This window comes from Phocoena sinus, chromosome 6, assembly GCF_008692025.1.
Source record: "Phocoena sinus isolate mPhoSin1 chromosome 6, mPhoSin1.pri, whole genome shotgun sequence".
In the NCBI taxonomy this organism is placed as follows: Eukaryota; Metazoa; Chordata; class Mammalia; order Artiodactyla; family Phocoenidae; genus Phocoena; species Phocoena sinus.
This window is the reverse complement of record NC_045768.1, coordinates 36,966,770-36,979,619: the sequence shown is the minus strand read 5'-3', so window position 1 is coordinate 36,979,619 and position 12,850 is coordinate 36,966,770. Positions and strand designations below refer to the sequence as shown.

At 51.8% G+C, this 12,850-nt stretch overlaps 2 protein-coding genes across 4 annotated transcripts; both read right to left on the bottom strand.

Annotated features, from left to right (window-relative positions):
* Positions 1–466: 466 nt before the first annotated feature.
* HINT2 (histidine triad nucleotide binding protein 2) lies at positions 467–2,634 on the bottom strand. Of its 3 annotated transcripts, none has more exons than XM_032636465.1 (5): positions 2,495–2,634; positions 1,127–1,267; positions 925–1,029; positions 748–820; positions 467–653 (listed from the first exon to the last, which is right to left on the bottom strand). In XM_032636465.1, exons 1-5 carry the CDS (start codon positions 2,579–2,581, stop codon positions 562–564), a joined length of 498 nt encoding a protein of 165 aa, XP_032492356.1. In that variant the 5' UTR covers positions 2,582–2,634; the 3' UTR covers positions 467–561. The 3 variants fall into 3 exon arrangements, with proteins under 3 accessions (XP_032492356.1, XP_032492358.1, XP_032492357.1); XM_032636467.1 differs by having other exon boundaries at positions 467–664; positions 2,495–2,618; XM_032636466.1 differs by lacking the exon at positions 2,495–2,634 and adding an exon at positions 2,203–2,488.
* A 3,490-nt stretch (positions 2,635–6,124) lies between these two features.
* FAM221B (family with sequence similarity 221 member B) lies at positions 6,125–10,899 on the bottom strand. The gene is made up of 6 exons (XM_032633867.1): positions 9,959–10,899; positions 9,637–9,780; positions 7,202–7,312; positions 6,832–7,029; positions 6,521–6,640; positions 6,125–6,162 (listed from the first exon to the last, which is right to left on the bottom strand). Exons 1-6 carry the CDS (start codon positions 10,578–10,580, stop codon positions 6,125–6,127), a joined length of 1,233 nt encoding a protein of 410 aa, XP_032489758.1. The 5' UTR covers positions 10,581–10,899.
* Positions 10,900–12,850: the final 1,951 nt, after the last annotated feature.

The window sequence follows — 12,850 nt, the reverse complement described above, 5'->3', positions numbered from 1 at the left end:
AGGGGCAACAGTAGTTCATTCTCAAAAGTGGGGGCATCTTTTTAAAAATTTTAAGGATGAAAAGACGTCAGACAACAGCTTAAAAGCAAAATGGTGAGACACGGGAATTAGTCAAAGGGTAGCGACTTTTTTGGTGTGATCACTTCTCTTTCAATAAAAGGCCCTCACATTGACAGTCCTCCTTCCAGACCCCCTTAGAACATGGCTTGGCATCTGAATTGAGCAAGTCTTGGGATTCAGTCTCTTCCTACTCATTCAGGCTTATTCCTGCTGCTACTTTTCTAGAGGCCTGACCCAGGTGGACCATGAGTCCTGAGCTCACAGATATATAGGCAAATGCTCCTTTAGCTACAGGATGGGCCTCCTTAGTGTCTCAGACCATAGTCAAGGGGGATCATAGTCTTGAATCAGTTTTCTTTCCTATTTGTGGTATAAATCTTTATATATTTAAGACAGGGATCCAGAATTGAGGGAGAGCAAGTTTATTAGCATTACAGGGTGCCGTTTTTCCCCACCCCCATCCAAGCATCCAAGTCTGAGGTCCTTGGTCATTTGGTAGGTTCAACCTGGAGGCCATTGGAGCTGTCGGCCCCCAAGTACGTGAATGTGCAGGTGATACACAGATTGTGCGCCCAGCTTCCCATCGTTGATCACTGAAATGGAGCTTGGGTCAAAGAATGAAGATCATACCGAGGGGTAGGTATGAGAATTCATAGGTGAGGGGCTCAAGGGCCAAACGTCACTCACCAAGTCGGTATCCATCTCCCAGCCCCTCAGCCTTTGCTGTCTTCTTGGCCACAAGGAGAAGGTGTCCTAGAAGCTACAGGGAAACGGGAAGGAGACATGTGGCTTCATTTACCGGGGGCAAAATTTCTAGCTGAGTACAGGGCTCCCCCAGCCAAACCCTGGCCCTTTTCTTCCCACCTGCTGGTCTTCTTCTTCAGCCTGGCTAATGCGAGGAATGGGCTTCTTAGGAATGACCAGAAAGTGCACAGGAGCCTGAGGGGCCACATCACGGAATACGAGACACTGGGAGCAATGACAGGCCAGAGGCCACCATGTTATTTCAACAGGCTGGATGGTATTTATGAAATTCCTAAGGGGATGAGTCCTAAGGGCGCCCCACCTGCTGGTCCTCATACAGAATGTCAGCTGGGAGGCTTCGATCCAGGATCCGGGAGAAGATGGTTGGGGCTGCCCCCCCAGGAGCTGCCTGCTGGGCCTTGGCCACTTCATTCCCATCAGTCACAGCTGCAGCTCCTCGGACCTGAAGGTGGGTCAGACACACCCAAGGGAGGAAGCTGGCAATACCTGTCTCATGTACTTAGTTGGGGCTGGCAGAGGCTGGCCATTAACTTCACCCTTCTAAGAACCTATTAGTGGTTCCCACTCAAAGGGAAAGTTCCTCACTTTCAGAGCATCAGCAGCAGAGAGTAGGGCCAGATAGTGCTGGGCTTGGTTAGATAACAGGCAGATTTCACTGCAGGATTCAGCAGTGCAATTGATTCCTGCTCCTAAAGGGTTGAGGAAATCTAGCACTGTTCAGGGGAAAGGATGCAGAATGAGAACCTGGAGACTTAGGTCCAAGTTCCTATTTTACTATTGAATTACCTTAGATGAATCCCTTCTCTCGGCTTCAAATATAAAGGGGGTGGTTTGCATCATCTCTTAAGACTACTTGGAGCTCTTTCCATTTACTCTCACCTTGTTAATGTTTCCATTTACTTCCATTACTTGTTGTCTGATCTTTAAGCCGTGTTAACTATCTTATCCAGGTTTTAATACAATTGCCCTGTTTGACACAAAGGTGTCTGGGTGTCACATCTGACCTCTTACTGTGAATTTTCACTCCAGTCCCCTGAATCGGTGGAGGGAGGAGTTCAGTTGAGTGAACACAACCCCAGCCCCTGGGGATTGAGGGTAGGGAAGGCCCCGTTTCCCAGGGACTGAGAGAAGGCTAAAGTCAGAGATGTCACATTGTGGGGAAAAGGGACGGAATGAATCTGACCCCTTGAGTCGCTTTGGCACACAGGAAGAAGAAAGGGAGTTAGCATTAGTGCTCAGTAAAAAACCAGGAGTCTGACGGGGCAGAAGACTGGCTCCCAGGAGAAAAAGCTCACGTCCCGCAGGGGGCACTGAGGAGCTGCCCAGAGTAGGCGTTCGAACGGTCGGCTGGGAGATGGCAGCAGACGCTGCACTGACCCTGTGTCGACCTCGGTGCCCGGGACTGTGCAGGGCGTCGTTCATCGCCGGTTCGTTTCTCTCGCGGCGAGACTTTAAGAGATGCTGCCGTGACCACCAGTCCGACCTCACCGCACAGCCCTAGAGCCTGCACTTCGGGAGGGGCAAGGTTCCCGGCCGGGCGCTCGGGCTCCGGCCCCGCGAGGCCGCAGGGCTGCGCAGGCCGGGGGTAACCGGGGAGGAACGCGCCCCCCGGCCCTGGAGGGCGTCAGAGCCCGCGGGACCCCTTCCTCGCCCCACGGCCACCTCTCACCTGCGCCCCCCGCGGCCCCGCTACCGCTACCGCCACCGCCCGGCGCGCAACGCAGAGCCTAGCGGCCAGCACCGTGGCTGCCGCCATCTTCCCCTCGGCCGCGGGAACCTCCCACCCCGGCCAGCGCTCGGGCTCTGTGGCCAGCCGAGGTGGGGAGGCGGGGAGCCGGCGAGCGGCGGCCATTGGCTCCGCCCGCGGCCGGGAGCGAACCCCATCATCCCATTGGGTCACGCTCCTGGGCCCGGCACGCCACTGGCTCCGCCGCCACGGTAGAGGCGGGATCTTTTCATCCCATTGGCTTCTTGTGCCAACTAGAGGGCGAATTTTCTACTCCTTTGGCTTCGTCCTCTAGTCAGAGTGAAAGTTCCTTTACGATTGGATCCCCTCGCTAGCTGCGCTGTGAGATAGTTTCTCATCCATTGGAAGGATTGAGAGACCTGGAGGTGGGATTTTCCTCCAATTGGCTCACAAGACAAGGCCGGCCCAGCTTAGGTTGCGGCTCGGGGGGCGGGGGGTAGTGGGGCTTTTATCGTATTGGCTCCTTCTATTCGGGTCGGGCCCCTACTGGTGGGCTGGGAGGAAGGGGGCGGTGCTCCGTCACCTGCCGCGCAGAGGCTCAGAGGCCGTGGACCCTTTCATTGCCTTGGCCGGGAGGAGGGCGGGGTTCGGAGAGGGGCCGTTCCGCGCTTATTGGCCCCAGGAACCACCACTACCCCTGGAATTCCAGGCAGATAGGAGTCCCGGAAGAAAGAGGCGGGTGGAGGTCGCCGGGCGGTTGGCCTGAAGGTGAATGGGCACGGGTTTTGTTTTTTTTTTTAACTGGTGGGATAGATACCCAGCATTTTCCCCACAAGGACAGTTTCAGCCCCTTGACCATTTCAAAGATGTTAACTTACTCATCTGAGGGCAGTTCCTCCTTAGTTTATGTGCTTGTTAAAATATTCCAAGACTAAAGATTCTGCAGTTTGTTTTCGGGGCGGTTTTCTTTTCTTTTTTTTTTTTTTTTTTTTTAACGGGCGGGGCCAGGAGTGTCCTGTCTTTGCTGCACGACTAATAAGCAAAGGAATACGTATCCAATGTTATTTCCTAATCAGAAAAAGTATGTGATACGGTTAGCTCCGTGCCTGGCATTTTCAGTGAGCCGGGCGAGTTTGAAGGACAAGGGAAATGTATTACGGCTAGGTTAGAAGTATATTTCGTTCTGCTGGAATATATATTTTTTGACATCAGAAACATGGGGTCACAAAATGCTAATGTACTCACACCAGGAAAGTTTTAATCTGAGGTTTAACACAGGAGAAAAGTCACCACCGTATCGTTAGTTTTGTTTTTTATTTTAGCACATGGCCTGACATATATAGGTGCCCAATAATTATTTGTGGAATGAATAACATTTGGTGTTTTTTTACTTCCTTTTCCATAATATATAATACATATGTATTACATATTATATTCTTATTCCATTTACAGTCAGTTTCCCATATTATTACATAGTCTATGTAAATATACTTTGTAATGGCTGCATAATACTTTCTTGAATGAGTTTATCACAGTAATTGTTGACTGTTAGCTGAGTTGGTTTTAGTGAGTGGTCATCATGGTGCTAATTGCCTAATAACCAGTAATGGGGAATTCTACTTCTGGAGATAGTAATGATTTCTTTTGAATAGGCATATTATTGTTAGAGAGTCCTTTCTCCTCCAAAGGACAGACATTTGACCCTGTTATTTCCCCCAGGAGTTCTAGCAGTCAAAGTTGCATATCTTTCCTTGGAATAATAGAGGGCCTCCCTAAACGTGAGGAGATGTACATTGGCCTTTTCAGTGCCCTGGAGGCTGCCGTTGTCCGTGTGTCTCTGGGACAGCAGCAGCCCCTAGAGCTGCTCTGGAGAAGGGCAAGAGATAAAAGGTGCTGGGAAGAGGAAACCAGCCAGGAGCCGTAGGTGAGTACAGAACACTTTGAAACTGGTTATTTCTTCGGATTCTCATAGAGGCAGGTAGCACAGAGGTTATCCTATTTTATAGATCCAGAAACAGAGGCCCCGAGAGGGAACGTGATTTGTCTAAGATCACAGAGCTCATTAGTGTCAGAAACTCCTATTCCCCATAAGAATCACCAGTGGGCTTCCTAGTCACTCCCCAACACTCACGGACTCTGGCCCCTAGCCCACAGTCTTCTCCACTCCAGGCTCTTGTGATCACTTGCAGCTGCTCTCATCTGAGAGCTGCAGCACTCTGCCTGTTTTGGCCACTGTCTCCTGTACTTTGATCCCTACCACTACATTTGCTACTGGACCTCATGAGACTTCTGTTCCTTTGACTGTTCCCTTTTTTAATCTGTCAATTCCTTCCTGGCTTCACTTTCCTATTTGTATGGTCAGCTCCCTCCACATCCTCAAGCCTTCTTTTGCATTATTTTCCTGATCACCCTCCCTGATACCCTTCCCGTCACCACCCATTAATCTAAATATTTTGCTTCTCTGCTTCTCTAACTAGGTTCCTGCTTCCAACTATACCTGAATCCCTAATTGCCCACCGATCAGGTTTCTCTGCAGTTTCCCTCATTAGCCTTCCCAAACCTTCACCTCTCTTCCTGTCTCCTGCCTCCCACTCTTTTTTTTTTTTTTTTTGCGGTACGCGGGCCTCTCACTGCTGTGGCCTCTCCCGTTGTGGAGCACAGGCTATGGATGCGCAGGCTCAGCGGCCATGGCTCACGGGCCCAGCCGCTCCGCGGCATGTGGGATCCTCCCGGACCGGGGCACGAACCCGGGTCCCCTGCATCGGCAGGCGGACTCTCAACCACTGCGCCACCAGGGAAGCCCCCTGCCTCCCACTCTTATCCCTCTCCTCCCCCACCAGCAGCTGACCTTGTCTCCTACTTTACAGGGCAACTTCCACCAGATCCTACTCCCTGCAGCTCAGTGAAGGCCCCATCCTTCCTTCCATCCTTTCTTCCATCCTCCTTCCTCCTCCTGGTCTCAAGAAGTGGTGTTTCTCCTGTCCAGAGTGAATCCCTTCACTTCCACCTTGACCCCATCCTCTCCTTCCATCTTTGGGATGTGGCTTCACCAGGCATCTCTCTTTCTCTTCTGTACCCTTCAAGGTCTTTTTCTCTACTGGCCCCTCCCTTTTTCCTAAATACAAAATGCTTCCTTGACCCCACATCCCCCTGTAGATATTGTCTGACTTCTTCCCTGCTCTTTTCGTCTAAGTTTCTTAAAGAAATTCCTTCACACTCACTGCTGTTTGGTCCACGGCACCACTGAAGCTGCACCCTCTGAAGTCACCAAAGACCTTCTGATCGCAAAATCCGATGGACACTCTTCAGTCTTTGTCTTACTGGAGCCCCTACCTGTGTCTAACATCACTGCTCCTTCTTGAACTCCCCTCCCTCCTTGGCTTCCTTGAAGCCACTCTCTCCTCCTGATGCCAGAGCTAGCAGTTTGAACGTGGGTGCAGTGGAGGCAGATGGCTGGATCCAGCCTCTCTCCTGCCTGGTGCTCTCTCTCACCCCCTGTAGGTGCCAACCCCAAGGTCCTAGGGTGTCTGCCCCGGGGCCGGGCTCTATCTGCCTCATACAGAGCCAGCCAGATTCCAGTGGCTTTCCCTTTATTGCTGATCTGGGCCAGGCTCACTGAGGCCTGCACCAGGTGTTGACAGTGTCTGTCCCTGGAGGAGGGAAGAGCAGGTGAAAGGGTCAGGTACAGGGGTCAGATATGGGGCCAGGCTGGACACTGCATGGGCTAGGGAGCCCAGGGGGACTAGGGTGGGGGCTGGGATGGCCAGAGGGCCCCTTCTTCTGGAGGGCCTCGAAGTCAGAGTTGTTGATGATGGCTTCTCAGAGGGTAGGCATCTCCGCTAAAGGCACATAATCTGCTCCTGGGGGTGGAAACCACTGCAGGTATGGGATGCAGGAGGGAGGGGTGAAGTAGTCCTGGATGGGATGGTGTAGGGCAGGAGTGCCTTCCTGCCTGGCCTTCTGATTACAGACCCTGGAGTGGGCCCCTACCCCAGGTTGCCCCCTCACCGTGAGGCCTCCCTCCTCGCTGCTGGGTCTCCTCAGTCTCAAAGAAAGTCTCATGTTCTTGCCAGCGCCAGTCACAGGCCACACAGAGGAAATTAGACTCAAAGCAGTTGCACCAACAGCCTGGGGCAAGGGGGCAGCCAAGAAAAGTATAGGGTATTGGGGCTTCCCCAGGGGCTGACTACATTCTCATCTCTTCCTCACCAACCGCAAGCCCAAGTCTCTCCACCCAGCTCCCCATCTGCATCCCCAAACTATTTGCAACCTATCCCGACCCATGCCCACCCCTGCACTCCCCTTGCTCTGGAAGGTACCTTTGACCCTGCAGGAATGGGACGTGGTAGCTGCGTGGTCTTCATGGCTGTGTTTGCAGCGACATTGGGCTCTCCAAGCCCTGGGGTCAAAGGTGGCCCGCCTCTTGAGCCAGAGCTCACCCACCTCCTCTGGGCGTGATGGGATAAAGCAGAACATGAGGCAGCGGCACTGGCCCACATTGCAGGGCACGGATATGTCTGTGAGGAGGGGGATGGATGGTAGGGTTAGGCCAGTACCTGACAGGGCCTGGCTTTCCCATGTCAACCCCCTCCCCCAAACCAACACACACACACACACACACACACACACACACACACACTTGCTCTCATACATCCCAACACGTGACAGAGGACAGTTATCACTCCACACCTGAGATGATCTGGTGCTCTCTCAACAAGTGTCCACAAAAGCACTTGGACTCATCCCCAATCCGGAAACAGTCCCATAGATAATGGGGGCAGCGCCAGCCAATATAGAGACCTGGGTGTGGAGGGATTGAGTAATAAGGAAAAGTAAGAAGAAAAAATAGCCTAAGCTCCCCCCAAGGTGTTCTCACCTCTCCCCCCCCCCCCGTGTGTATCTATCTCTACCCACGAGTCCTCATCCCTACCCCTTTAGACTTTTTTCTTCAAGGTTTGCTCATCGCCCCACAAGTATCTTCAGATCCCTCCCCACCCTAGGATCCATTCCATCTGTGTCAGCCCGTCAGAGGGAACTGAAGACGGTCTTCAATGCCGAGCAGGAAGATTATATGTGAAATTTTGTTTGACGATGAACATGTATCTTGCTGAGTTCTCTGTGACTGTGGGATTCTCATCTCCTCCCCTCCCAACATTAGAGTCCACCTTTGTTCTGTTGCCTTGAAGTGTCTAAGGTGAGGGAAAGGGAAGATGCTGGGCCAGGTGCAGAGTAGATGGTGGGGACTGGCTCCTAAGGAGCGTAGTATTGAAGGGACCTGAAGAGGAGGAGGAGGTTGGGCAGCCCTGGTGCCAGGAGGTGGGAGGAGGGCTTCTCTCACTTGTCCAGGTTGGCACCTTCATACTTCCCTTCTGCGTTCCTGGTGTTACTGAACTAATACCCTCTGTGAACTTGAGAAGGGCTGCCTATGGCTCTCCAAGGGTCAGGAGAAAGGGGGAGGCCAGAAGTCATGAGTGGTGAAAAGCAAAAATATAAGCTTGTGAGGCTGAGAAAGGAGGCATGGAAAGGAAGGTGAGGCCAAGACATATCCCTGAGAGCAGGCACCAGCAAGAGGCCACCACCCTTGAGATCTGAAACTGTCTGGCTTCACGGTCAGTCTCACCACAAGGCAAGGGTGGTGCTGAGTAAATGTGGGAGGAGAACCAGAGCATTTCCCACTCAGAGTTTCTCATCCTCTGTGAGAGCTGAGAGTACCCCAACTTCGAGCCAAGAATCCTGAGTTCCCAAGGAGTGGGGCCTTTAGCTCTAGGACTCTTATTCTCATTTAAAGTTTCCAGTGAACTGTCACCTCCACCAGAAAGTTGTCCCTGACTTCCCCTGTCTGTCTAGGGGCCCTTCCTCTTGCCTTCTGTGGCTCTCATTCTACTCCTATCACAGTACAATGCATTATAATGGACTGTTCACTTGTATTCTCGTTAGACCGTGAGTTCCTCCAAGGAAGGGTCAGTCTTTTCATCGATGTCCTAACACAGGACCTGGCACAGAATAGGTGCTCAGAGAATATAGATGCTTGACTGAATAAGAGAGTGAGCAAATTCCTTTAGGAGGGAAGAGAGATTCCATATTCCAGGCAAAGCCCTGAAATTCCATAAGGAGAATGAGAAAGAGTTAGTGTCCTCTGGTCTTTGACTCTGGCCAGGACCACAATCCACAATTCTGTGCCTGTCAAACTAGATTTTCTTGTCTTTCCCCTGGTCTCTTAGGATCTTAAGCCTGTCCAGATGTGGCTTTTGGTTTTGATGCTTCTGACTTGATACTGCCAGCCTGTGGTATTAGTGCCCCATTGCAACAGGGAAGCTTGGTTGAAAGGGCAGATTTTAGGCCGAGTCACAGTGCGGGTGGGCAGGGACCAGGATTCCACTAGAGGAATTCTGAACTCTGTTCAGAGTAGCAGGATACAAGTGCAGGATCAGGTGAGGTACAGAGGTGAACAAGTGTTAGTGCCCATAGATCAAGGCCTAGCCTGAGGGCCTGGGAGAGTCAAATTCAAGCACTGATGTGGGAGTCATTGCCCACCTTTCAGATGAAGAAGACTGGAGTTTGAACCAGGGGAATGGCAAATATACCTCAGACACTACTTGAGGGGCTGCAGTCATGACAGCCTTTTTTTTTTTTTTTTTTTTAACTTTTGGCCACACCATGCAGCATGCGGGATCTTAGTTCCCTGACCAGGGATTGAACCCATGCCCCCTGCAGTGGAAGTGTGGAGTCTTAACCACTGGACCACCAAGGAATTCCCCATGACAGCCTTTTAATGGAGTTCCACCAAGGGGACTAAGGCCTTTTGCCGTATCAGAGCAACAAGTCACCTGGAAACTGTCCAGGGTCCTGGGCCATCTCTGCCTTAGGATCTGTTTGGTGCAGGGTATCTGAGCCTTTGTTCAACCACCTGTTCCTGCCTGGTTTTATATGAATATCCCCACTTTTTGTCTGCATCCACCCTCATCTACCTTGGCCTACCTGCCTGCTCCCCTCCCAGATTCCAGGCAAGTGGCATTGCCATTTCCACAAGGGCTATTCATTGAACGGGCAGGTTCCTAGATCCTGTTGGATGGGAGGATGTCCATGGGCCTGTCACCAGCCCCTGAAAGGCTGCCTGGGCTCACCTGTTTGGATGGCATTCAGGGCTGCCTCCTTCTCCCACTGGAAAAGATAATTCACCTGAGCACCAAACTTCCCTTTGTGCATTGACTTAGTCACTTCCACCAGGTCTGCCTGCTCAGCAGGGACCACTGGGTGGATGGTGTAACCTGGGGAGGAAGGGGCTGAGTAATTAAGGGGAAGTGAGGACGCCCTAAGACTAAGAGAAGGGGCCAGGTCAGAGAGTAACTCAATCTTCTCCTCCTGGGGCAGGTCAAAGACAGTGATGAGAAAGGGGGAAAGGGCAGGAGCAATTACGGCTGACTCCTTTCTTCCCCTTCTTCTTGCCCAGCTGGTGTTCAGGCTGAGCTGCGTGCGTGGTGCTGTCAGTGGCATCCACCCCTTTCTCTCCCTCTTCTTCCTCTTCCCCATCTTTTGCAGATGTGTCCAGGTGGACTTGGGCTGGAAGGCCCGAAAGGGAGTGCTTTGGAACGCTCTCAGATTCAGAGGTCTGGATAGACCTCCTTGTCCATGAGCCCTCACTGGAGGAAGACTCAGAGAAGGCTTCCTTCAGATAATCAGAGGAAGACACAGAGACACAGCTTAATGATGAGGTCTGAAAAGTAAGGTGTTTCTCTGGGACCTTGGAGATGTGAGTCTCCAACTGGGTCTCAGGGGTAGGGGTCTCCAAAGGGACCTCAGAGGCAGAGGGTTCTAAAGGAATCTCAGAGATGGAAGGCTCCAAAGGGGTTTCAGCGGTGTGGGTCTCTAAAGGGATCTGGGAAATGGATGGCACCATATGAGATTCAGAGGCAAGGGGCTCTAAAGGGATTTCAGAGAGGGCAGGCTCTAAGGGGATTTCAGGGATAGGGGGCTTCTGTGAGTCCTCAGCAGAGGGGTCCTTTGAAGAAAGGCTCTCTTCCGCATCCATGGTGGTATGAGGCTCTTCTGTGACCTTGTCTGCTTCCATCTAGTGGTAGAATAGGGTACACATTTCATTAGGTTGGGATTGGAGGGTCTGCAAGTCAGGATTCACAGGGGGCTATGGAATTAGGATAAAGTTTTCAGTGTACCTGAGATATAAGGGGGAAGCCAGATGAACTCTGGGCCAGGGTATGGTGCTAGGAGCTTCACCCATGTGCCTAGACCCCATACCGCATACTGAAAGGCTGAAGCAGTCAGAATCCCATCAGTAGATGGTAGCAGAGGAGGGGTCCTAACATAGCATCTTGGCTGGTCCAAGAGCAGGGTTCTGGGCATAACTTAGGACCATGGAGGTCAGGCTGTGGAGTTCTAGAGGCTGGGAAGACCAAGCCAAAGTGGGGGTTTGCTCCCAAGAGTGCAGGAGGATGCCATGACCACAGTCTAGTTTTGTCTAGGGACCCCTCCCCCACCCCTTGGTGATGTCATTCATGTTCAAGGCTTCAGCTACTTCCAGGTGTATGCTGATGACACCTGATGACTCCTAAATCCATATTTCCAGCTCAGACCCTTTTAAACCCCTGTACTTCACAGTCATACCCAACTGTCTGCTGGACATTGCTAAATGGATGTCCCACAGGGCATCAAAACTGAACTCTGAGAATTATCCTAGAATTCTCCTTTCCCCTCAGCCTACATCTTAAAATGGGCACCAAGGACTATATTTCCTATCTTCTAAATATCCCCCAAATCCATTCTCTCCTCTCCTTTCTCTCCAATTTTGTTCAAGTTCTCATCATTTTCTACCTGGATTATGTAATAACTTTGCCCCTCTGCTGCCTTCCCCAGCATATTAATCCACTTTCCCATTCTTTCATTGATTTAGGTAACTTCTACAAAGAGCCTGATCTTAACACTTTTACTCAGGTACTGGACTCAGTTGAAAGAATCTGGGAAGAAGACAGGTTAACCAAAATGACAATACCAACGAGTTGGTGTTGTGCTGGGGTAAGCCCAGGATGCTGTGGGGAGTGGAGTGTGCCTAATTTATCTTGGAAGGACGTCCAAAAGGGGTCAGTCCACCTTAATGACCCAGGCGAGACTTTTCTAAAATGCAAACCCAACAACGGCATTCCCTTGCTTAAAAATTAACACTCAGTGACTCAGCCTAAGTATTAGGTCCAAATTTCTTGGCCCTGACATTCAAGGCCTGTCATCATTTGCAAGACTGCCTAAGGATTTCCAGCCTTACCTTCCCCTGGTCTCTACCTTTGTCCATGCTCCAGAAATACTATATTTATCGTTTCTTAAACTCATCAGGGCCTTTCCAAAGGGGAAGTTTGTGTCAGAAAGCAGAGGGAGAGTAGGATGATGGGGAGGAAGATGGCCAGACATTCAGCAAGTGGATAAAGGGGCCTGAGGGTGAAGAACCAGAGGATGGGAGGAGAGGAAAGGGAAAAGGGGAGGAGGGAACTGAGTGGAGAAACATAGGGGAGGGAGAGGATAAGGATGAAAAGTAGAGAATGGGAGGGGGTTGGACTGAGTAGGGAATGGAACGAGGATTTGGAAGAGGGGCCTTTTGAGAGACTACATACCTCTGGGCTTTTTCTCGGCTGTTACAAGTCCTTAGGTCAGGATCTTGTCTTAAGCGGGGAAGGGAAGTATTGGCCCCGAGGGAGAGAAGGCGCTTGTGGTTGTGGACGAGCCCTGGCTGCAGGTGCTGTGTGCCGAGAGGCCTTGCCTGCAAGTCACAACTTGAGGAGGGGACTTGGACACCTGCAGAAAATCGCAAAGGAGCTCTGGCCAGTTCTGAAGAAGGGTGGAAGGGGGAGGGACGAGAGGATCCAGGGCCGATGAGGAAGGGCCTTGACTGAAGCCTCTGGAACCCTGGCCGGGAGTGGAGGATCCGTCACCAGGGCAACCGGAACGCCTAGTAGTCTCCGTGGCAACAGCAGTCTGGTCACCTCCTCGGTGAGTGAGGTCTCCTGAGGGGTCTCCATTTGACCCGGAGGGGACAAACCTAGAGGGTCACTTTTTTTTTTTTTTTTTTTTTTTTTTTTATGCGTTACGCGGGCCTCTCACTGTTGTGGCCTCTCCCGTTGCGGAGTACAGGCTCCGGACGCGCAGGCTCAGCAGCCATGGCTCACGGGCCTAGCCGCTCCGCGGCATGTGGCATCTTCCCAGACCGGGGCACGAACCCGCGTCCCCTGCATCGGCAGGCGGACTCTCAACCACTGCGCCACCAGGGAAGCCCGGGTCACTTCTTTTAATGGGGTTTTGCGGGATCTCTGTGAGCGGTTTTGCGGGATCTTTGTAAGA

Excerpts from the sequence above, each read along its gene's own strand:
- FAM221B (XM_032633867.1), bottom strand. The coding sequence starts at position 10,580 with ATGGAAGCAGACAAGGTCACAGAAGAGCCTCATACCACCATGGATGCG. Across the intron at positions 7,030-7,201 it reads AGAGCACCAGATCATCTCAG|ACATATCCGTGCCCTGCAAT; the intron begins GTGTGGAGTGAT and ends CCCTCCTCACAG. Across the intron at positions 6,641-6,831 it reads CCATTCCTGCAGGGTCAAAG|GCTGTTGGTGCAACTGCTTT; the intron begins GTACCTTCCAGA and ends CCCTTGCCCCAG.
- HINT2 (XM_032636465.1), bottom strand. The coding sequence starts at position 2,581 with ATGGCGGCAGCCACGGTGCTGGCCGCTAGGCTCTGCGTTGCGCGCCGG. Across the intron at positions 1,030-1,126 it reads TTCTGTATGAGGACCAGCAG|TGTCTCGTATTCCGTGATGT; the intron begins GTGGGGCGCCCT and ends CATTGCTCCCAG. Across the intron at positions 654-747 it reads GGGAGATGGATACCGACTTG|TGATCAACGATGGGAAGCTG; the intron begins GTGAGTGACGTT and ends GCTCCATTTCAG.